This window comes from Coenobita brevimanus, chromosome 51, assembly GCF_032717465.1.
Source record: "Coenobita brevimanus isolate Jiangsu-jjx chromosome 51, ASM3271746v2, whole genome shotgun sequence".
NCBI classification, from domain to species: Eukaryota; Metazoa; Arthropoda; class Malacostraca; order Decapoda; family Coenobitidae; genus Coenobita; species Coenobita brevimanus.
Genome location: NC_137004.1, coordinates 42,229,442 through 42,252,311, shown reverse-complemented (window position 1 = coordinate 42,252,311; position 22,870 = coordinate 42,229,442). Strand labels below are relative to the sequence as shown.

The following is a 22,870-nucleotide window of genomic DNA, read 5'->3' as shown; positions in this document are numbered from 1 at the left end:
GTAGATGTGGACAGAGAACTCCAGAAATGTAATCAATTCTTCCTTCTCAGAAATAGTACCACCACGTCCACAGCAACAGTGTATATGTGTGGATAAACAGCTCTGGAAGAGGCAGTACCACCACTTGTACCAAAACAGCGTGCGAAGAAACAGCCCCGGAAAAGACAGCACCATCACGTTAACCATAACAGTGTGTTTATGTGAACAGACAACTCGTGAATTCTAACCTATCCCTCGTTAAAAATAACAGTTCCACCACGTCCACCAAAAACACTGTGTAAATGTGGACAAAAAAGCTCCATAAATCTTACCCATCCCTTCCTGAACGAGACAGTACCACCACAAGCACCAAAACTGTGTGTAGATGTGGACAGACAGCTCCAGAAATCTAACCTATCCTAGCCTATCCCTTATTGATAAAAAGGACAGTACCACCACACCAACCCAAGGTGTAGATGTGGACGAGCCGTATCTCTAACTAGTCCCTCGTTAATTAAAGACAGTACTGTATGTGGTGCCAAGGTACACGGGATATTATTTAAAAAAAAAAAGACACTTCGGTATATGAGATGAAATGCTGTGTAAAATGTTGTAGCCAGTGATGTTCAGTGTCTCAGAATTAGTATATAGTTAATGTTAAGGCTAGCGTATGAACTGTCTGCAGAATTTTGTACATCGTTCGCGACCAGGCGTGGCCTAGCGAGCGTCGTGAACTAGATTTATACGTGAGGTAGATGTAAGCAGATGTCAACGGTCCGACCCCTTGCCCGCCGGGCTGCCTGTGTCGTGTCTGCACCCGCAAGTGCTAAGTGTCAACTAGTCGTAGCTTTGGTAACTGAGTCATATTCTAGGTGGAGTGGGAGGCTTCGTAGCACCTCTTCCTTAGCGATTTATGCTGCACATTACACCCCAGTATCCTGCACGTTATTAGTGTAAATTTATGTCGAACATTAAAACCGTATAAATAACATACCAAAGACTGTAAATTTGCAATATGCAGATATAAATAACATGCAGTATAATGTAGAGGTGTAACAGGCAGAGTAAATTGCTAAGGAAGATGTGTTACGGAATTTCCAAAGCCACTTACACTACGACTCTTGATCCCTTCAATACGGTGACGTCTTTTTTAACATTCTTGCTACTCCCAGAAATTTCTTCCCGGTAGGATAGTGACCTGGTAATGGATGAAAGATGTACAGTATCTAGCCTCTCCATTTCGATAACTAACTAACTAAATAAATAAATAAAGATAAATACTCACCTAAACTGAATAAAATCGGAGTTGGCAAGACTACAATGCGAAAGACGAGACCGTATTTAGGGTGTCAACTCCTTCACTCCGATGACGTATTATTTCACCCTTCTTACGATTTTAATATTCAGTTTAATAAGGAATCCCTCTCATATTGAAAGGGTAATAAGGAGAGCTGCATTAAAAAGGTCTCTCCTCTCTTTCTCTCTCTCTCTCTCTCTCTAAGGCCGTATGAAATCCTATGAAGATAATAATGAAAAAAATACGTCATTGGATTGAAGGTGTTAGCGTCTTCAATCCTTGTGACGCAATTTTTAGTTTATTTTTGCTTTTAACTGACGATTTTATTCAGCTCTGGGGAGATTTTTCAGACTGGAGGGGTTATACGTTCTTAATTAAATCCTCTTCTAACTGGAGGGGTTATACATTGTTCAATATATCCTCTTCTAACTGGAGGGGTTATACATTCTTCATTATATCCTTTTGGAGGGGTTATACATTCTTCATTAACTCCTCAAGAAAGCTAGGCGTCTCCTGAGATGAATAATAGCATCTGGAAGTAGCAAAAATGAAAATAAAACTACGTGATGAGATTGAAGGTGTTGCCAAGGAAGGCTGGTGGTGGGTGAGTCTGAGGCTGCAGTGCCCTCCAGCCTCCGTCCTCCCCGCCATCACCCTCACCCCACCCCCCATGACACGCAACAGAGCTTTCAGAATTTTTGTTTAGCGAGATTGTGTGGCAGCCAGAGAGACCGCGAGGCCTCACCCCGACCAGCCTTGAAGGGGCGTATTTTAGGTGGCCATGGAGATGCCTTAACGCCTCTGCCTTAGCGATTTGATCTGAGCGTTACACTTCAATATCATTCTGTAAGGTAATAATTTATATCGATATTAAGAAGGTAATTCCTCTGGTATATTACTAATGCAAACTATGTCGATAATAAAAAGGTATAATAAGCATACAGGAGAATGTATAGGTGTAATATACAGATAAATTGTTAAGGGAGAGGTGTTACGGAGCCCCTCTGTCACCCGGAATAAGTCCCGCCTTTACCCAGCGCCCCTGAAGCCACACTACACTTGGGTCTTCCAGAATTAATTGATAAGGTTCTTGGATACAGACGTCGCCAAGAAAGCATGACAGAGCAGAGATCACTAATGAATAAATAAGTAAATAAATAAAATTACAAAAATCGGGTTGAGATTGTAATTTTGGTGCATTAAGATTCCCTAATTTGGGGGAATATTACTAAAAAATTATTAAAGTAAATGATGTTATAATGATCAGCTAAAGTTGAGGTCGTTATTTTGATCGGAACATTACGGAGAAAAATCCCGCCTGTCTTTAAAGATGAGCCACAGTATAACAGACTGAAGCAGCCTGAACTTGGGAAAGCAATTTGGAAGCGAAGGAGGAGTGGAATGGCCTCAAGTCGGCTTGATAATGCCAGAGTTGGGGGACTTGGACACTGGCGAAATTTGCATGTCTTCCAGCACCATGACCCCCTACGGTGAAGTGATAATTGTTGAATGAAGGCTCCTGTCATAGTTTGGTATTTTTTTTCTAATGTTTTTCATGATCACAGTTAACTTCAGCGGTTGTACTGAAAAATGAGTAGGAAACTAGATACCTGTACGCTGATAATTACTAAAATCAGTCAGCTTCATGTACAGTTGCGAACATAAACATCGATTCACATCCTTATGATAAATAGCGAAACAGTTATTATTTTCGAAATCAGGCAGCTTTTCGTAACTTTGCGTGAACAGTTGCATAACTGTCTAACAAAAAAAAGATGTGGTGTGATAATAGTATCCATAATTTGCTGAGTAAAAATTGGAGCTATACCATTGTTCGCAACTGTACCATGCGAACCGTTGACGTCATGTGGACTGGTAAGGGTGTTGACGTCAAGGGGACCGTCAAGGGCGTTGACGTCAAAGGACCGCTAAGGGTGTTGACGTCAAGGGGACCGGTAAGGACGTTGACGTCAAGGGTGTTCAGGGCTTTGATGCCAAGGGAACCGTTAAGGGCGTTGACGTCAAAGGAGCGTTAAGAGTGTTGACGTCAAGGGGACCGGTAAGGACTTTGACGTCAAGGGTGTTAAGGGCTTTGATGCCAAGGGAACCGTTAAGGGTGTTGACGTCAAGGGGACCGTTAAGGGCGTTGGGGCGAGGTGACGTCAGGGCTCGAGGGGGGTGAAGTCACTTCCTCACTCGAACTGCGTCAGTGTTGCTCATACAAATTACATGTGTTAAGCGATGTTTGTGCCTCAGGTATGTTCTTTCAGTACTGTCTGTCATCAAACGATAGTCACACGTTGTCCCTTGTAGTCTGACCTTTAGTTACGTGACGTAGTGTGTCCTTGGCTAGATTGGTACGTATTTATATGGATCGTGTTCTGAGTGACCTTGAAGATGTCGTAACGCCTCTTCTGTAGCGATTTATTCTGTTCATCACACAACAGTATCGTCGTGTATATTATTGATGCAAACTGTCGGCATTAAAGCAATGTAAATAGCATACAGGAGAATGTTAACGTGTCTTATGCAAAATAAATCGCCAAGGAAGAGGTGCAACGATCTCCTGTGCCACAGTACGATCCAGTGTGTGTCTGGGTAGAGTCTAGGGCCGTATTCTAGTCAGTGTAGGAGGTTTCATAGCGCCTCTTTCTTACTAGTTTATTTATCTAAGACATTTATATAGGTTCTTGTATGGTATTTATGCAAACTGTATCGGTATAGAACAGATATAAATAACATACAGACGAATAATAAGGTGTAATATGTAAAATAAATTGCTACGTAAGAAACGCTACGAAGCCTCTTGGGTATAGGAACCTTCGTAAGCACCTCTTTCTCAGCTGTTTGTTCTTCATATTACATTACTTTTTCCTATTCTGAATTACTGAGGCAAATTAGGTCGATACCAGAACTATTTAAATATCACGAAACATTTCGAAATGTAATAGGCAAAATAATTCACAAAGGAATAGGTGCTACGAAACTTCCTGTGTCACCCAGAACACGGCCCTGTTATGGTGCGTTGTGCCTCGTCAGATGTCAGACTTCTTGTAACTCATCCTCCGTCTGGCAGTTATTTTCCAAGCTAAGAATACTCATGCATCCTGGGAATAGAGAGGTTGGCTTTCTTTTGTACATCATATCCACTCCTGCTGGAAAAACCACCGTGGGGCGTATTTATGAGAGATTCTAATGATTTTTTTTTTCTTAGGATAAACAAGAGAAACAGTTGACTCGTATTTCCAGATCATTTTCATTTTTTTTCTTTTCACTTTAATATTGACTCTGTTTGAGAAGTATTCATGCTGTTATTTTTTTACTCTTTTGGCCAAAAATTACCATCTCTCCAAATTGAATGCTGAGTTATAACAATAGACTACTACTGGAATATGATGGCATGGAAAGGATGTAGGGCTGTACCATTGTCCTGTTCAGCCATTGAACTACGTAAAATAAGCTGCAAAAGGATAAAAATCTGGGCCAAGCTGAATATATATATATATATATATATATATATATATATATATATATATATATATATACATAGAGAGAGAGAGAGAGAGAGAGAGAGAGAGAGAGAGAGAGAGAAACGCGATCTTATGTACAGCTTCTTTGTAGAATTTATAAGTACAGCCCCATGTGTCTGTTAAGTCGAAGAGTTTTTGAGTACAGTAGTTTTTTTTTTATGCCGACTTTGATTCTGCTACTTGACCTTTACTTGTCGTGAGACTCGACCGTGTAAATCGAGCGTCACCTTCAGCTTTCGTTTCGGCGTTAGGGACAATTTTTTCTGCTAGTGGGCGAACTGGAGTCGTAGCCTAAATTTAAGAAGGATCCAAACCAGTTTAAAGGTTGAACAGATTCCATAACAGTCTGCTATTTTCCCAATTCGTTTTTTTGCTTCTCATACCGTTTCATTTTAATATTAACAGTTAATTTTCATCACAGTTCGTTGTTCTTCGTTCTTTTGTCACCCTAATGTTCCTCTGATTTGACCGTAGTGTGTTTGAGAGTTTTTGAGTTAAGATAAACGTATATACAAACAATTCTGCACGCAGCTAGAGCTTAGGAGAGTTAATAAATACAGATCCTTGTCAATTATTAGTGGGCTGAGCACCCACGCCGGGGTAAAGGAGAGGTCAGCGTGCCAACAGCCAATCTAGACGCCTCACGCAACGCAATAGCAATCTGATCCCCATCTTACCATCGGCGGTCACTGTCACCCAAAATATCACAGCTAAGGTTCTTATAACCAGAAGGGCAATCTATGCAAAATTAATGCTGAAATAATCGTGAGTAATTTTTTTTTTTTTTTAACATATCAGTAACCAGGATTCTTTTCATGAACACTGAAAGATAGGAAATTTGATCAGCAAAAGCATTCAGTATTATGACCTGTGTTGGAGAAATTATCCGTTTGACTAAAAAAAAAAAAATAATAATAATAATAATAATTTTCAGTTAACGGAGAAACCGCATCTTTAAAAAGTAAAAATTAAACCAGTCTTTGGGGAACATAGAAATTTTCAGTGTTGTTCTCGAACATTTATGGCCTGAATTTCAGACATTTCAGTAACCTTGGATCCTCATAAATCCGATAAGCCTTGGCCCTCAAACACGAAGGAAATATTGATTATAAGCTCCTATCATCAACAGATCCGTCTCCGAGACCATTTTTTGCCAGCTGAATAATATCGTCCGTCGTAAGCTGTAATAAGATAGGAAGTGATTTGTTGTCGAGTAGAGCGTTATCCATGAAATTTATTCTCCTACGGTTTTTTTTTCTTTTCCTACGTTTCTTTTGAACTTAGGAAAATCGTCTGACGCTAGCTGTATTAAAATGAAAGTCTGGTAATTCGTCTCCACAGGATAAATCCGTGCTGTTTAAAACTTCATCAGAAAATCACACGACTGACTGAGCGGGTGAGGATCCATGAGGGCCGTGCATAAAATGGCGGTGACATTCTGACCTTTCCCGCTCCACAAGTAATTAAACTCCAGCCCGCCAGAGGTCTCCACCGCCTGCGGGGCGTGACGGAGATTAATCCCTTCACTCCCAGGACGTATTTCTCATTTTCAGTCCTCGTTTCTCCAGATGATTTAGTAAAACTTGAAAGACTTACATATTAAAGGAGTTAATGAAGCCCATACCCAGTGGCTCTAAATCGGAGCCTCTCGTATACAGAATCTAATCGTCTGGTAATGTCTAAGATCAAATATACACAAAAATAGAAATACGTCATCAGATTAAAGGGCTTAGGAGTCGTGCCGTATACATAAAGGATCTTAGCCTTTTTTTTTTCATTAATTAAGTCCCGAGTGCACTGAATTAAAATCAGGAATAATTTTCTTGTATATTTCACTTTGATTTATTCACCCCAAATTGATTGATGTTCCGTTGCTATATACGTGATGATGGAGGCATAAGCGATATTTTTATAAACAACTAAGGCTCAAAAAAGTTTGTGAATACACTTAGGATAATTGTCAGGGGCGACGTCTCAACAGTGATTTCGCCCCGAGTGTTTATGAATTTTTTTTGCAATTTTCGTTACCACATTTTGCTGATTTTTTTTTTTTAATGTTAACACGGCAGATTATTCTAGCTTTTTAAAACTATATTTCAAACTTAGGTTTCGGCTACAGCGTTTTATGATTTTTTTAAAGATTATTATTCATAGTAAAATATCTGTCATGTAATTCAGGCATGGCAAAATGTACTAACTTTAAATTATATTTCAACTTTGATTTCGGTCCAAGCGTTTTATGAATTTATTTTTATTTACATGTGTTTTATTATTCATAGTCTGGGTAATATTGTTCATAATGTAATTGATTATAACATGCAGGGTGCATTAAGCTTAGGTTGTATAGCATCTTACATTTCGTTCAAGGAGTTTTGTGAAGTATTTTTGCTATTATTTTTTAGCTGACTTGATCTTTACTCTGTAATGGAAGGTTACATGACAACATTTATATCTCAGCTTAACCTGCTTTCGGCCAGCGTCCCAAGTATCTAAAGTTGATACAGGGGGAACCCCGGGGCGCGGGCCTTTGAGCTGCGCGACAGTGACTCGATATGCGGAGGGCGGTGTGCTTCGTACCCTTCCAGCAATATCCCTCACACAGGAACCCTGGGCGCTAATGGGTTAAAATTCTCCCTTTTCTTTTTTCTTTTTTCTTTTTTTTTAATAAATTTATCTCGGGGTTATTCTTTGCTACAGTATTCCTGGGTAAAAATATTGACAGTGTAATTCATGGTACCGCGAAAAAATGTATTAAGTTTTCTCAGTGTTCTCATAAATGAATAACTTGCGTCTTTTCGAAGAATCATTCCCAAATGAGGTAATCAGTCCTTAATTATAATATTATTTGGTAGTTTTGGAAATAGGATGAAAGTTATATCATTATGAGGCTTTCCAGTAAATAAATAAATAAATAACAGACCTCATACTGAAGGATATGAAGCAGTAATTTAGTTGAACGCCAAGGCCATATAAATGAAACTTTCCGCAGGGATTTGACCTCTAGCATCAAAGAAATAATTCGCACCCTGGCTGATGCCACGAAATTCTAGTTCCACTGATATCCTGAACTAACATTCACAAACTATCTTTCAGCTCTTTTATTATTATTATTATTATTATTATTATTATTATTATTGAGCTGGTGCAGGTTTATATCCAAGGGTGGTTGGGGTAATGCTCACGTAATGCCACTCAGGGATGAGTGAGACTGGTCACTCTCATCATAAATATCAGGACCAACTTGCCAACCCCCGGGCATGTAAGTTCCTCATGGAGCAACATAGGATTTGATGATGGATGGATTTATTACAATGAAATACGAGGAGTGTAGACTCTTCCAATGTCGCATGTTATTTCCTTAAAAACAAGTCGTATTTATGAAAAAAAAAAAATCAGGAGCTGCTGTCTTTTTGCAGGAAGGAGGAGAGTGTAAAATCTTCCCATAACTTATACCCCTGAAAAATCACCGAGTTGATCCTGAATGTGAATCTGGTTAGGATCCTTTATAAATACTGCCCATTGGTTAGGATCCTTTATGAATGCTGCCCATTGGTTAGGATCCTTTATAAATACTGCCCACTTGTTAGGATCCTTTATGAATACTGCCCACTGGTTAGGATCCTTTATGAATACTGCCCATTGGTTAGGATCCTTTATGAATACTGCCCACTGGTTAGGATCCTTTATGAATACTGCCCACTGGTTAGGATCCTTTATGAATACTGCCCACTGGTTAGGATCCTCTATGAATACTGCCCACTGGTTAGGATCCTTTATGAATACTGCCCATTGGTTAGGATCCTTTATTAATACAGCCCTCGGACCCTCGTCGCTGCAGCTCCATTTCCACGTGGTACACCCGAATTATCATTCTGTTATTATGCATTTTTCATTGCAGTATAAAACTACTTCCTGAACCTACATGTTGTGGTGACGGAGAGGCGTATTTCAAGTGGCTACGGAGATTTCGTAACACTTCTCCCGTAGCGATTTATTTTGCACAGTACACCTCAGTGGCCTCTTGTACGTTCTATCTATCTATTGCCAGACGCTTTTATCCCGTAAGGGGTGGCCACAAACAAATCACCTCCATGTCACCCTCTCCCCTGCCATTTCACTGCCCTCCCCCCCTCACACTCTCCTTTCTCAAGTACGTCTCCACTCCATCCCTCCATCTCATCCTCGGCCTCCCTATCCCTCCCCCCCCCTCTTGTACGTTATTGGTGCAGATTATGTCGATATCAGCACTATATTAACATACTGTACAAGAAATGTTTTGGTATAATGTGCAAATAAATCGCTAAAATACAGGTGCTTCGAAGTCTCTCATGCCAGCTAGAGTACGGACCTAAATCCTGATATTGCTTATGCCAAGACTACCTTTCAGTTCCGTCATGGCACGGTCAGTTGTAAGTGTTGTAACAGCTCAAAATTACAGCCTCTGGTGTTCTCAAGATTTCACTGATAAGTACGTTTCTCTCTAACAAAACATATGAACATGTGTTCTTCGACCTTATCTAAGTACTGGAAAGTATAGTCTTAAGAACTCTTCTGAACAACTCAGAAATCAAATAATAGATAAGCAGTTTCCATCTATTCTATGGTAATGTGATTATATTCCTAGCCACAGCTCATAATTTTAATGCATATATATATATATATATATATATATATATATATATATATATATATATATATATATATATATATATTAATCCAAGCAAAGATAAAACTTGCATGTGAGATGAATGCCTTATAGCTCAAGCTTGAATGATGCAAAAAAATATGCGTCAAAGCAATTCATATCTTTTCCTGAACCATGCTTACAGAGATCTCAGCTCTGTATCAAACAGATGCTACCGACACTTTCTAGAGTATTGACATTCTTTGACTACCGATACCAGCGCTTGTCCTGACTTCAAAAACAATTCACTGTTGACAGAGAGAAGTTTTAATCAAGGAAATACCCACATAAAGGAATGTTGCGTACGTTAGAAAGTTCACTGATTTTATACAAAGTTAGAAAAAAAAAAAAATGCGACATGACGCGCTGCATAATGTTGGTATTACGGTCATCAGTTTGCTGACACTTTACTGCAGGCTGCGACGATAGGCGTTACATAAATATTTTTGCGTTACAGCACACAGCAAAGGAGTATGAGAAGGATGAATACTTTCTAATATACAAAGAGGAATAAGTAATAGGGAAGACAGGATACAAGTTGGCAGGGAATTGTTAGTGAACTTTTGCTTGTGATCGTACATCCAAGGTATCTGGCTTATCTTAACCTTTCTTTTGAATGAAGATAAATGTAGAAAGACTTTCTTTAACTCCATCCTTAGGATGTCATTTGTATAATATTCATACTACCTTTAGCTTGTGTTGTTCAGTATGGAAGGGACGACTTGTAGTGAAGGGGTTAATGGAGACTTTCTAACCCTTTCACTATGAGATATTCCCAAGACAAATACACTCGTCTGGAGATAGCAAAAGTGAACTGAATAGGCCGTCATTTTAGAGAAATTGTTACTATACCTGCCGTCAGGCAACTTGTCTCATAAAGTCCCTCCCCCTTCCTGATGATTGCGACCGTCCACTCTCTGGGTAGTGGGTGAGAGAGCGGGCCTTAAGAGACAAGTTGCCTGTTGACGGGATTATCGCCGATGATCAGAGTACATGCAAGTTCTCATGAGAGTATGAGCCAGAGAGCGTATTCAAAAGGTTCTTGGCCATTTTGTACAATAAAGCAGCCTCTGTGGAAGTGAGTCTGTTGTCAGGAAAAATATTTTGTCGTATATTACACATAATATATATTTCGGTTTGATTATGAAGTGTTCGGTAACAAATAGAGTGAAGATAAAGTTATAAACAGTTGACTACTATGTTCACTCAAAATTTGTTGAGAAACGTTTGGTTTCTATGAGTGGAGATAAAACTATAAACAAATGATTTAATGCACAATTTTGGCTGAAGAAAATTTATGAATACACCCCCAGGTTCTAAGCCTTCGATTTCTTCTTTCAGTGCTGCCTGTAAAGTTGATTTGTTGCTTTCTCCCAGTTTAAACTTGTATCGGAAGAGTTGTGCTATTTTGGAACACATCCTTGTCTATAGTCTCGAAGTGGTTCTGTTTGTTCAGTTCTCCTAAACTTGCAGTACTAGCTTCATGAAAGAAGTTGTAGTAATATGCAGTCGTGGGCTTGCAAACCACTCCCATCCCATCCAGACCCACATTTGCACGCCAGTGTAAGTGCAGGATTAACCCCTTCACTACGATACCTTTCTTCTTTTAGTTTTACGATATCCTGATCATTTTAGTCTTTTTACGATACTCTTTTCGAGTCCCAGGGGATGGATACAAGGTTCATTAATCCCATCAATACTAGCTCAAAACTTTTAAAAATTATCTTGTGGTGCCGGTACGCAGATTGAAAATATTAAGAGCATTGTAGTGCGGAGGTTAACCACTTAAGTGCAATAGCGTCATTTACTTATTTATTTACTTATTTTGCCACCGCCAGACGATTAATTACCGCTTCAGGGAGACCATTTTTCCGTGAGAAGATTCTTGAGAATTGTATGTAACCCTTCCAGCTCACAGTCACATTTAAATAAAATCGTGTGAAAGTAGCCAGAGGTAAACGAAAGTGAGTGCATTATAGGGGTAATTAAAACAAAAAAATTAGCTAACATGGAAAATCGATCTTCATAGAGTGAATGTAAAGGAGCTACCTGCATATTGGGTACGTGCAGTAAGTTCAGAATATGGGATTGTAAAAATTATGACAATCCTTTCTCGGACGACTCACGCACATAACATTTTACTCAGGCTGCCGACAGACGATTAATTCAGTCAAGGTTAATCGATAGGAGGTAACGGGTTAAGCAGCATCGACTACCCTTCTCAGTGCAGGAATGTGGCTTTGCTGAATAAAATCGTAAAATTAAAATGCATCACATTTTCCAGTTTAACTAGGCCAAAAATTTCCATCTCTCCAAATTGGATGATGAATATTACCAAGAGATCGGCATCTAATATGCCAGTCACGAAGAAGTGCTATGGAAAGTAAGTAAAGCCGTCACAGAGCTACAGGAAACAGGCTGCCAAAGGAAGACAGTGCCCATCAAGCTAAGGTGGATGAACTCTTTAAGCGCGTCTATAATATGCGAAAAGGTTAAATAGCATCACAAATCACGAGTCATTATAGTGGCAGTACAGTGAAGGGGTGTGAGGGTAGCAGCAGGATTATCTGTTTGTTTAGAGTTGCAGTCCCCATGTGCAGGATACGTGGGCTTTCTCATTTGGCATAGGAAACTTCATAGCACCTCTTCCCTAGCGATTTATTTTGCATATTACATTTTAATAACTGCCATGTTTGATATTGGTGGAAACTACATCGATTAAAAAATAACTTAAAAGGAAATACTGGAGTGTAATATGGAAAATATAATGCTACGGAGCCTCTTATGCCACCAAGAATGCGGCTTACAATGTTCTTGGGAAACCCACCAAAGTAGCACCACCCAATGGTCTCTCTCACCACCATCACCACCACCACAACTCACCCTTGCTCACCTCTCATCACCCTTGTTTCACATCCCTTCAGATACCTTCTCTTCTCGCTGTCTCTCATCAGCTTAGTCTCTCATAGTAAAGTTATCTTAATAAAACAGCTGTTTTATTTTCCTTGATGATAACCAGTGTTTTTCCATAGCATCCACACATAACCTATTGTATTTTGTTATGGCCAATGTTGGGTGTACCACAGAATGCCCCAGCTCTGTAATAAGACTGTAGGCAACGTTACTGATGACAGCATAAAACGCATCGTTAAAGGCAAGAGCATCCTGATTTTTTTTTTTTCCAGGCATTTGCAAATACTGTACAGGCAAGATTTAAGATTGGCTCTGGCTTCTTGCTGAAAATGTCAGTACAATATGGTACTGGATAGCTAGAGGTAGTTTGCATGGAGCCTGGGAATTACTACCACAGATATACTGTAGTATGTGACTAATAACAAGTCAGTTATCACTCGGGCGGAGAATTGATCGCACGCACACAATGAAAATCCAGCCTGATACCTCATAGATTACTCATCAATTCTTTCTTTTTCTCCTCCGTTTCCAGCAACAGTCGAGAAGTCCTTCGCTATTTCTTATTGCTTAAGCTTCCAACCAGTACAGCCAATGCATGGAGATCCTTAAGAGTAGGAATGGCATCACTTCTTTAAGTCATAGGGTTGACATATGGACCAACAACATATGGGTTATTTACTGAAAAGCAGGCATATAATAAACTAGCAAAATGAACTGTTTAAATAAAGGCTAATGATGATGACAATTAACACTTTTTTTTTTGGAAACTCCCATACTGGTAGTCCTGTGTTTTCTGTGTTCGGTAGGCTTAAACAAGGATTAGAACCAATTACTTGCTGTAATTCTCAACAATTAATATGTAAGAAGCAGAAGGTAACACAAGAAAAACGGTTGCACTATTATTTTCATGTTAGCTCCCCATTCTATCAATACATTCACACAAATGTTAAAAAAATGATGGTGTTATCAGCATCTGGAATCAATTTCATTAGCTGTCAGCATATGATGGAGGTTTGGACGGTGAAATGCTTGAAAGGGTACAGCAGGGAAGAAAGGTTGCTGGTTCCTTGAAGGCAGTGATAAGAAGCAGGGAAGTGAGCATGGAAGTGAAAAAGTTACTACATGACAGTATTGTGCTACCAACTCTAACGTATGGAAGTGAAGCTTGGACGTTGCTGGAAGGACACAAGAGTGAGAGCTGTGGAAATGAGTAATTTAAGAGGAGCCTGTGGAGTCACATGGAGTGATAGGCTGACAAATGAGGATATAAAGGAGCGTTGTGGTGTGGATGTGGATGTGATAGGAAGCGTTAGGAGGAATACAGTGAGGTGGTTTGGCCCTGTGGAGAGGATGGAGGGTGAAAGACTGACGAAGAGAGTGTATGTGATTGAGGTGGAGGGGGGAAGAGGGAGGGGGAGGCCGAGGATGAGATGGAGGGATGGGGTGTGGAGAGGTATATGAGAGGGGGGTGTGAGTTGGGAGCGGGGCAGTGAAATGGCGGGGGACCGGGCGACGTGGAGGCAATTTGTTTGTGGCCACCCTGAACGAGATTGAGGAGTCTGGCAATAGATAGATAGATAGATAGATAGATAATGTTCGTATCATAACTTAGAAGGATAATAATGATTGCAACATATTCTACAAGACTTATCAGGTTATGCGAAGTACGCATTCAAACCCCATTTGATGTAGTAGGATTATTATTTTGTTCCTCCTTTACCTCTTTTTTTTTTTTTTTTTTAAGGTACGAAACAAGTTTGTTAAATATCCTTTATCAAAGTCCATACGTGCGATGTCTTGATTTACGTATCGTTCTTCTTGTGTTTGCGCTGACGGAGAATATTAGCTGAGTTCTGATTGGTTGTGACGTCACTGGTTTCCTAGATGTAAATATTTTGCACACGCGCTGCGCATCCATTCCAGTCAGTCATCAGTGTACTTGTACTGTTCGAAGTGGGTGGACGTGCCTTTTTCTCTCTCCTCGGTTTGGTTGTCACAGGTATTACCCACTTTTTACTGTTCTTCATTCCTACTGTCATGATCTATCCAGGATATTGTTAGAAAACCAAGAACTGCTGAGATTATATAGGCACGGTACCCTCACTGTCAGCATTATCGTCACCGTGGTTACCATTAGTAAGTCAACGATTACTCTCAGATCATTCATCAGTGCCACTACATTCATATACCGGTAGGTTAAGTTGCTGTCGTCACAATCAGTAGTATCATTAGATTTATCATTACCACCACTTCCATCATTAGCATTGTAATGTGACGAAGCACCACTGAACCATCTCATGAATCGCTGAAAATCTCTGTCTCCCTCCTTCCTTCCACACCCCATGCTGCTACCCCACGTCACTCATTCCTTATATCCTCTCACCCCCAAATCTCTATTCGATTTCGTAAAGACCTTCCGTGTTGAAGGAGTTAATGACTGCAGTATCTAAGCTCTTAAGTTCAAAAACTTTCGCCTGAATAAAATTATCTTGAGACAGCAAAAATAAAAATAACACATTAGGCATCCAACTAGCGAAGGAGTAGTACCTGTACCATTAACCCCTTCAGCCCCAGGACATAGTTAATATTTTGTGCTTGATATCTTCAGAGGATTTTACTTAGTTTAGGATAGGCTCTTCGAAATGGAGGCGTTATATTCATCCTTCATTTAACCGCTTCACGACCAGGCTGCTGGTACAAAACACCAAATTATGACATGGGATGTGATCAGGAAATAAGCTGTGTGGCTTTAGGAACATGACACACAAAAAATACATAAGGAACACAAGGTTTGATTCTGATAAATAGTTTTCTCACTTGATTTTGGCTGTGATCCACAGCCATTTTTCACCTACAAAGATAGGAATAAGAAGAGATCAGATTCAGTAAGACCTCACTATAACGGACTAATTAGGGCCCAAACCATTCCGAAAAATGCAAAATTCCGATGAAAGCTACATCCGGACTTCTCCTCTGCTAACCTGGACTGTTTCGGATGTATCAGACATTAGTCCGGATCGCATGAACGGTCTTTAAACTGTTTTGACTACCATTGCGGGACTCTACTGTGTTATAACTTCGCTATACTAATCAAATGGTATAATATATATAATAATACTGTACTGTACACTGATAAACATGTCTTTTATTTACCTTTTTGTGGTGAACATAGCTGAAGTGGTCAGGCAATTCGGACTGCTTCTGGCTTTATCGGACTTTTTCTGGTATATAGGAATTTAATCCGGTAGCTCCTGAGTCTGATAAAAGCGAATTCCAGTCTATTGAAGTCCATTATATCAAGGTTTTACTGTATAATGAAAGGCATACGTTCTTTGTGGAAATGCGTATTTCTTCAGCATGCCTCCTGTACTGAGCACTCTTCATTTTGTCAGGGCAAGAAAAGAAGTACCAGTAGCTATTTATAAACATTTATCTTAAACAGTTTTATATATTAATATTAAACAATTTATACCAGTAATACACAATGGCCACCCCTAACGGGATTATGGCATCAGGCAATAGATAGAATACACATTCACACAAGGTTCACATCAACCACCTTCTTCATCCTCTTCATTAAAGGAAAGCAGCTTTATTTGTTGTGCAGCTTTCTTTTTATCCTTCTTGGATTGCTTGTCAGACTTCTCACCATCCTTTAACTTCTTTGTTTCCACTTTTCCTCCATCATCCTCACTACTACGCTTCACTGGTTTACGGAAAAGAATCTTGCCATCTGGTGGAGGATCTGTAATATTATTCAGACATTACACTCAGGCAAATAAAGCTTTACAGAACATGGGTACATCACCATCGTCATCATCACCTCCATCATTATATCCTCTCTCTCCCTCCCCACTGCATGGGATAACCCTTCAGGGGTGATTGCTTGTCTGTTGGTGGGTCGCCAGACAGTCTGGGGTTACATGACTACTACTACTACCTCACACAAGCTGTCACAGTAATGCTTTTATTCTCACTAATGCTAGGGTAATCCCACCAAACCTTGAATGAATACCAGTATATAATGATCTGAGGGGTGCTACAGCAAGATCTCTCTGTTGCTACATCCCAGTAAATTGGTGTTCCACAATTCCATCCTTGGTTTCTCCAGAAGCATATCTTATACCAAGTGTGTATGCATTTAATTTTCTATTTTAAAGTGAACCTTATACAGTTTAATTTCATACAATTTGAATTGGACAGTCAGCCAGTGCCACTTCTGACCATATTCTACACTAGTTTTTTCATGTCATTCCTTCCTTAATATTTGAACTGCAAAATCAACAGCAGCAGCATAGACCACACAAAAATGTGCAGATATAGTGAAGTATTCATATTCTTGATAACAGGTTGTGTTATCTGGATAACAGGACTTCCACAGCAACTAGCTGTAAAAGACCATGTTTACCCATTTGCTGTTCAGTTGGCATATCATCCTAACCCTAAGTATCACTTAAAAATGGGGAGGTAAGGATCTAGAATTTTGACAAGTAATGTATAAAATTAGAATTACTGTACTTTATTAACAGTGATAGAGAAATGGACTACACATCCAGTCACTCATTCCAGCATATATCTTGGTTCCACCTTACTGTTAAAACCATGGTTACCGATATAGGCTAACCTGATACCAACCTTCATCCCTTTCTTTACAGCCTTGTACTTCTTCCTGCTCTCCCTTTAGAAGATCACCCAGTTTACCCTCTTCTCGCAGTTTATCTACTTCCTCTTGACTCAGGTCCCCTGAGCGTAGACTCACTACCTAGAGAGCCAGAGGTAATAAGCATGGCTGTATCATCTCAGTATATCATTACCAGCTACTTTAATAAAGGTACACCTATAGGTCATATAAGAATACACCATTATAGGTCATATAAGAATACACCTATTGTTATACAGTAATTAAGTACCATACCTGACAAGTACAGTACTCCACCAAACTACTGCTTTCAGTGTAAATAAAGTACAGTTAGCATATACTATGCACCAAAGGAGTCATTTACGTGGTACCATCAGGCCTTGGTATACGTCAGTTTGGTATGCGAGAAATCGACAGTGGTGAACAAAATATTATACCCAGTTTTGCAATAATGATGGCAAAATTCACTGATATGATAAGTGTGGTGGCCACATATGGCAATCCTGTGTGTACTCGGTGCCTCCCAAACAAGCCAACAATCAGACATTTGAGCCAAGATGGCTGTGCAGTGCATATAATTGCTGTGATCATCTCCCTTTCATTCTGTTTCAGGCATGCAAGGCCAATAAAACAGCACTGCTATTGCCAAATAATAGGGCAAATGTGCAGTGGAAAAAAAATAAAATACTGCAGTGTGGTGTTTGATAGGTGTTTGATATTACGTGAAGTGATAACTTTTTGTGTGTGAAATAATGAACTTTGTGACCTGGAAACTGTGTCTGGCAAGGAAACCAACCCCAGTGGAAAGTGTGGTGTTACTGAGGGCACTGGGGGCAAGCCAAAAGGGTAGGGTTTTTAGAGATTTTACGTTAAGTGGCCCTTGATTCCCAACGTATCCCCACTGAACCCATATTAAATCAGCCTCAGTATAAGATAAACCATTATGTGATGAGTTTTCACTTGACATAACCCCATCGCATACCAAGGCATGACTTTACAGCACTGTAGCCTAATTCCATTCTGACACTACACTGCATTGATGATAACCAACCTCCCATCCAAAATCTACCTTTTTCCCAAAATAATCCACTTTACCCTTCCTAGTAATTTCCCCCAGTAAACAAACTACTGGTTACAATCAACTAAAATGCTCACCTGTTGATGCTAGGAGTTGGGAGGATCTAAAGTTATATTTAATGCCACCACACTGACACAACCACTCCTCATACCTATTCATAACACACTATATTGGTGAATGCATAAACCAGTTAAAATGGTACAAGCAAATAAGTTACAAACACACATGACACACAGAAGGGTCAGTTGAGGGACACTGCTGATGTCATTAAAAAGTTAATTACTTACTTGCACCAGAAATTAATTTACCGTACTACCTTTTGCACATCAGAAACTGTGTATTGCCTGTTTTATGTAACTGCATTCATAGTACTGTATGTTTTTATTAAAGATTACATTAAGCTACTGTACTAAAATTTAGGTTACAGAGATAAAGGTCATAATAAAATATCTTTCCTGTATACAGTACTAGTAGCAATACAGTACTGTACACTGCACTGTACAACATAAGCTGCCCAGCACAGTTATCCACAGCTGCTGTAGATAGGTAAGAATGGGAAGCATATTACAGTATACTATACTGTACAAAATAATCCATAACACAATAGCCCACAGAGCAAAAAAATACTGTATTGTTTAGTAAATGCAGATAAAACAAAAGTGATGTGGTAGGTGGGGGCACTCACCATCCACTCACACAATGTAGTGCTGCTTTGGGTGTCTGCCCTCTCCTCTCTTCCTTCCTCTTCTGTCTTTCTTTCCTTCAATCTTTCCTCCCCTTTCTGCCTATGGGTGACTTGACACTCCCTCTTCTGTCTTTCTTTCCTTCATTCTTTCCTCTTCCTTCTGCCTATGGGCAACTATACTGAGTGACAAGCCACATGGTTTCCTGTATACCAGGAAACCATTTACTATGCTGGGTGGTAACCATATAACCAAATTATGGCACCTGGTGGTTTAGTGAGTAATTAAGGCACTCCAATTGGATTGAGCTGGTAAATGTTTAAAGCCAAGGTGTGGCTGGGGTTATTGCTCATGTAATGCCACTCAGGGATGAGTGAGGCTAGTCATTATCATCTTAAATGTCAGGACCAACTTGCCTAGGCCTGGGGTCCTGTGCTCCTCATGGGACAACATAGGATTGGATGATGGATGGATGGATGAATGGTATCTAGAGCTGGGGGTGATACTGTCAGAGAAGAGGGAGAGTGGCTTTGTGCGGTTTGTCACAAGGGTGTGGGAAGTAACTCTATCTTGTGCAGTGTTTGTGATAAGTGGGTGCGTAAGAGATGTAGTGGTATTAGAGGTAGACTGCGAGATAATGCTGATTTCATGTGTGCGGTGTGTCAGGGAGAGTGTGTGGAAGAATTTTGGGAGACATGTTATGTGCAGCAGATGGGGTAGGAGCTAGCTCTGTGGCTAGAGTGAGGAGTGGTTGGAAGAAGTTCGGGAAGCTGTTGCCTTTCCTGACACTGAGAGAACTCTTCTTCCGTGCTAAGGGATCTTTGTATGCGGGATGTGTTAGGAATATAATGCTTTATGGTAGTGAGTCCTGGGCAGTAAAGGAAGAGGATATTTGCAGGCTCAAACGTACAGAATGGCAGTGATTAGGTGGATGCGCAGTGCGTCCTTGAGTGCAAGGCCTGAGGGGGCTAGATTTATGACGGAAGACTTGAGAGGTAGGATGGGGCTGGAGTGTATTGGTATTGTGATGAGGAGAGGTAGATTTAGATGGTCTGGGCATGTGGAGAGGATGGGGGATGATAAAGGGTGCAGAAAGTGATAAATGTTAATGCTGGGGGTAGGGCAGCAAGAGGTAGACTGAAAAAGACCTGGGACAAGGTCTTTAAGTGTGACCTCAGAGTTAAGGGACAAAATAGGGAAGCTGCCAGAGACTGAGCAGCATGGAGAGCCGCCATTAGGTGACAAAGGCCAACGCATGCAAGCATGCTGGAGCCTTCAAAAACAAAAATGAATAAAAATGACAGTCATACAATTAATGGAAATTAAATAACATCAGAAAATAATGCTGAATGGTAAACATAAATGAGTGCATTAACAAACCTGTGGTAACTCATCTTCTTTGTCTGCCAAATCTTCATCTGTGGCATCAGGCATCACAGCAAACTGGAAAAAACATCAGTTTTAAATATAATGACTAAAAATAGAGTTAAACAATCTCCATGCTTTGAACTGTTATTCACATGATAATCTACTATAGCTATATACGCTAGTGTATTATACTATGCCATGACTTTCTCTTACATCGGTGCGATGCAATATTGAATCAACAGTCATTTACCGAATTGGCACTTTTAGCTTGAAAATATTATGATTTTTATCACCATATATATTCATACACACCTAATTACCATAAGTCCACTAAATTTTTTTTAAAACTTTAACTCTTAATACAAATCAGGATTCAGAGATAAAACTTGCTAAAGTTAGAAGGTGTTTCCCCTGTAGATAGCCAGTATGCCTTGACAGACTTTTATTTTGCGTAAATACTGATTTAATGTGGAAATAACTTTATTTGCATCAGTATTTATGCAAAACAGAAGTCTGTCAAGGTGAGTTGGTGAGCTAAAAATGAAACACTTCTGCTAATTTTATGGAGTTTTTGCTCTGAATCCTGATTTTTTTTTATTTATTAATAGTTAAATACAAAAAATGTTTGCCCAGTTTTTTAATAATTAGGTGAGTATGAAGCTATATGGTGATAAAAATTACAATACTTTCCAATTAAAAGTGCCCATTTGGTGATGATTCAGTAATCCGTCGCATTCTTTGTACACAACTGGTACTCACTCACGTACAGTACTGTACCAGTCTTTATCTATCCATAGCCAGATGCCTTGATCCTGTAAGGGGTGGCCACAAACAAATTGCCTCCATGTTGCCCTGTCCCTCACCATTTTGCTGCCCTCTCCCCAGCTCACACCTCCCTCTCTCATATACCTCTCCACTCCATCCCTACATCTCATCATCAGTCTCCCCTTCCCTCTCCATACCAGTATTTATCATACAATAAAATGCATATTGCATGAATAATAAAGTAGTGCTGCTCTTGGGTGTCAACCCTTTCCTCTCCTCCATCCTTCTTTCTGTACATCCTCTTCTGTCTTTCTTTCCTTCATTCTTTCCTATGGGTGACTTTACACTCCCTCCTCTCTCTTTCTATCCTTCACAATTTCCTCTTCCTTCTGTCTGTGGGTGACTCTACACCGAGTGACAAGCCAAATGGTTTCCTGTACACTAGGAAACCATTTACTACACTGGGTGGTAACCATATAACTAAAGTTTGGCAGCCAGTGGTTTAGTGGGTAATTATGGCGCTCCAATCGGATTGAGCCGGTTTATATCCAAGGGGTGGTTGGGTTTATTGTTCACGTAATGCCACTTGGGGATGAGTGAGGCTGGTCACTCTCATCTTCAATGTCAGGACCAACATGCCTAGCCCTGGGCTCATACTCTCCTCATGGGGCAACGTAGGATTGGATGATGGATGGATAGATAAAGCAGAATATGAGCTTCAACTGGAGGTAGTAGATGCTTCATTAACTTCTGGGTACAGATAATTTATCCTGTACAGTATATGGATACGATATTACTACCAGAGAGGAAGTTCTGATATGAGTGGTTGGTTTTAAGGTACAACAGTATAACCAGCTGAATACAGTACAGTACATGGCTGTCATATTCACTGATATACTGCTCTGTACCATTGTACAGCACTGCATAATTAGGCCTAATTTCCATATTGCTCATTGATTATACACACACTGCTGTTAGATCGTAATAACAGGGCAGTTAAGTGAAAAAACAAGAAATACAATAGTCTCAAATGAACTTAATAAGGATGAATCCCCTGAGCAAGGGCCAATGGACTGTTACAGTACATCTCTCGCCAGAAACACACTACCCTGGTGCAGGTTCAATCTGCCAACCCTATGGTTATGAAGTGTAATGTGCAAGCGCTACCCTTAAGCTACTCAGGCCCTGCTGAACATAACAGGAAAGCTACTTTTGCAGATGACCAAAATAAAACTTTTACTAAATATTTTTGTCAACGTTGCATCTTTGAAGGTTCCTAGTAGGTACCCCAGGGTGTTGCTGACCTTTATCATGACACTACCAGTGTCCTTGGACTACACTAACCTTGTCTTGAAGCCCATGGTCTTCCTTGTATCCTACTCGCTCCTTGAATCTTTTGAGAAATGCTGGTTCCTCTGGCCTAGAGAATGAAACGTTTGCGCGTTTGCCAGTCCAACCTGCCATGTCAAATGAAGTGATTATCAGAGTTTATAACATAACATGGATATGAAGTTTTGTCCGGGGTGATGATTTTGGGCCAATTTTCCGCTCACTGTCTGAAGTTTTCTCGTGTTCAAAGGCTTGTCATTTCAGTTTGTTTACATCTCAGGCAGTAGGGCTGAGCGTTTCTCAACGGAGATATTTTCCCATTATACGTTTGAGAGGAAAGATCAGTCACTAATTTTTTAGTAATGATCAGCCTCTGCTCAACATCAATACCTATATTTTTTATTTTACAGTAATGTATAGCCAGTGCTATCATTATACACAATGTATTGTTAATATTGTACAGTGTAATATTTATCATGGGTTTGCTGTCTGGGCCACATTTACACTGAACAAGAAAACGAGCAAATTATGATGATACTTGTCAAAACTGTTGCCATTGCAAATGGTCATTATAAGTAATGCAAATAGTATGGCAATTATAGTGT

The 22,870-nt window shown here is 39.9% G+C and overlaps 1 protein-coding gene across 1 annotated transcript; it reads right to left on the bottom strand.

The window, feature by feature from the left end:
* Window positions 1-15,935: 15,935 nt before the first annotated feature.
* On the bottom strand, window positions 15,936-22,558 carry LOC145400132 (uncharacterized protein KIAA1143 homolog). The gene is made up of 4 exons (XM_080272645.1): window positions 22,281-22,558; window positions 20,184-20,246; window positions 17,039-17,165; window positions 15,936-16,148 (listed from the first exon to the last, which is right to left on the bottom strand). The coding sequence occupies exons 1-4, from the start codon at window positions 22,398-22,400 to the stop codon at window positions 15,955-15,957; spliced, it is 504 nt and encodes a 167-aa protein (XP_080128771.1). The 5' UTR covers window positions 22,401-22,558; the 3' UTR covers window positions 15,936-15,954.
* Window positions 22,559-22,870: the final 312 nt, after the last annotated feature.

Bases quoted from the DNA above. Each gene is read 5' to 3' on its own strand.
- LOC145400132 (XM_080272645.1), bottom strand. From the start codon at position 22,400: ATGGCAGGTTGGACTGGCAAACGCGCAAACGTTTCATTCTCTAGGCCA. The intron at 20,247-22,280 runs GTTAGTGTAGTC...TGTTTTTTCCAG, and splicing joins ACCATGGGCTTCAAGACAAG to TTTGCTGTGATGCCTGATGC. The intron at 17,166-20,183 runs GTTTGTTAATGC...CTGGCTCTCTAG, and splicing joins AAGAAGATGAGTTACCACAG to GTAGTGAGTCTACGCTCAGG.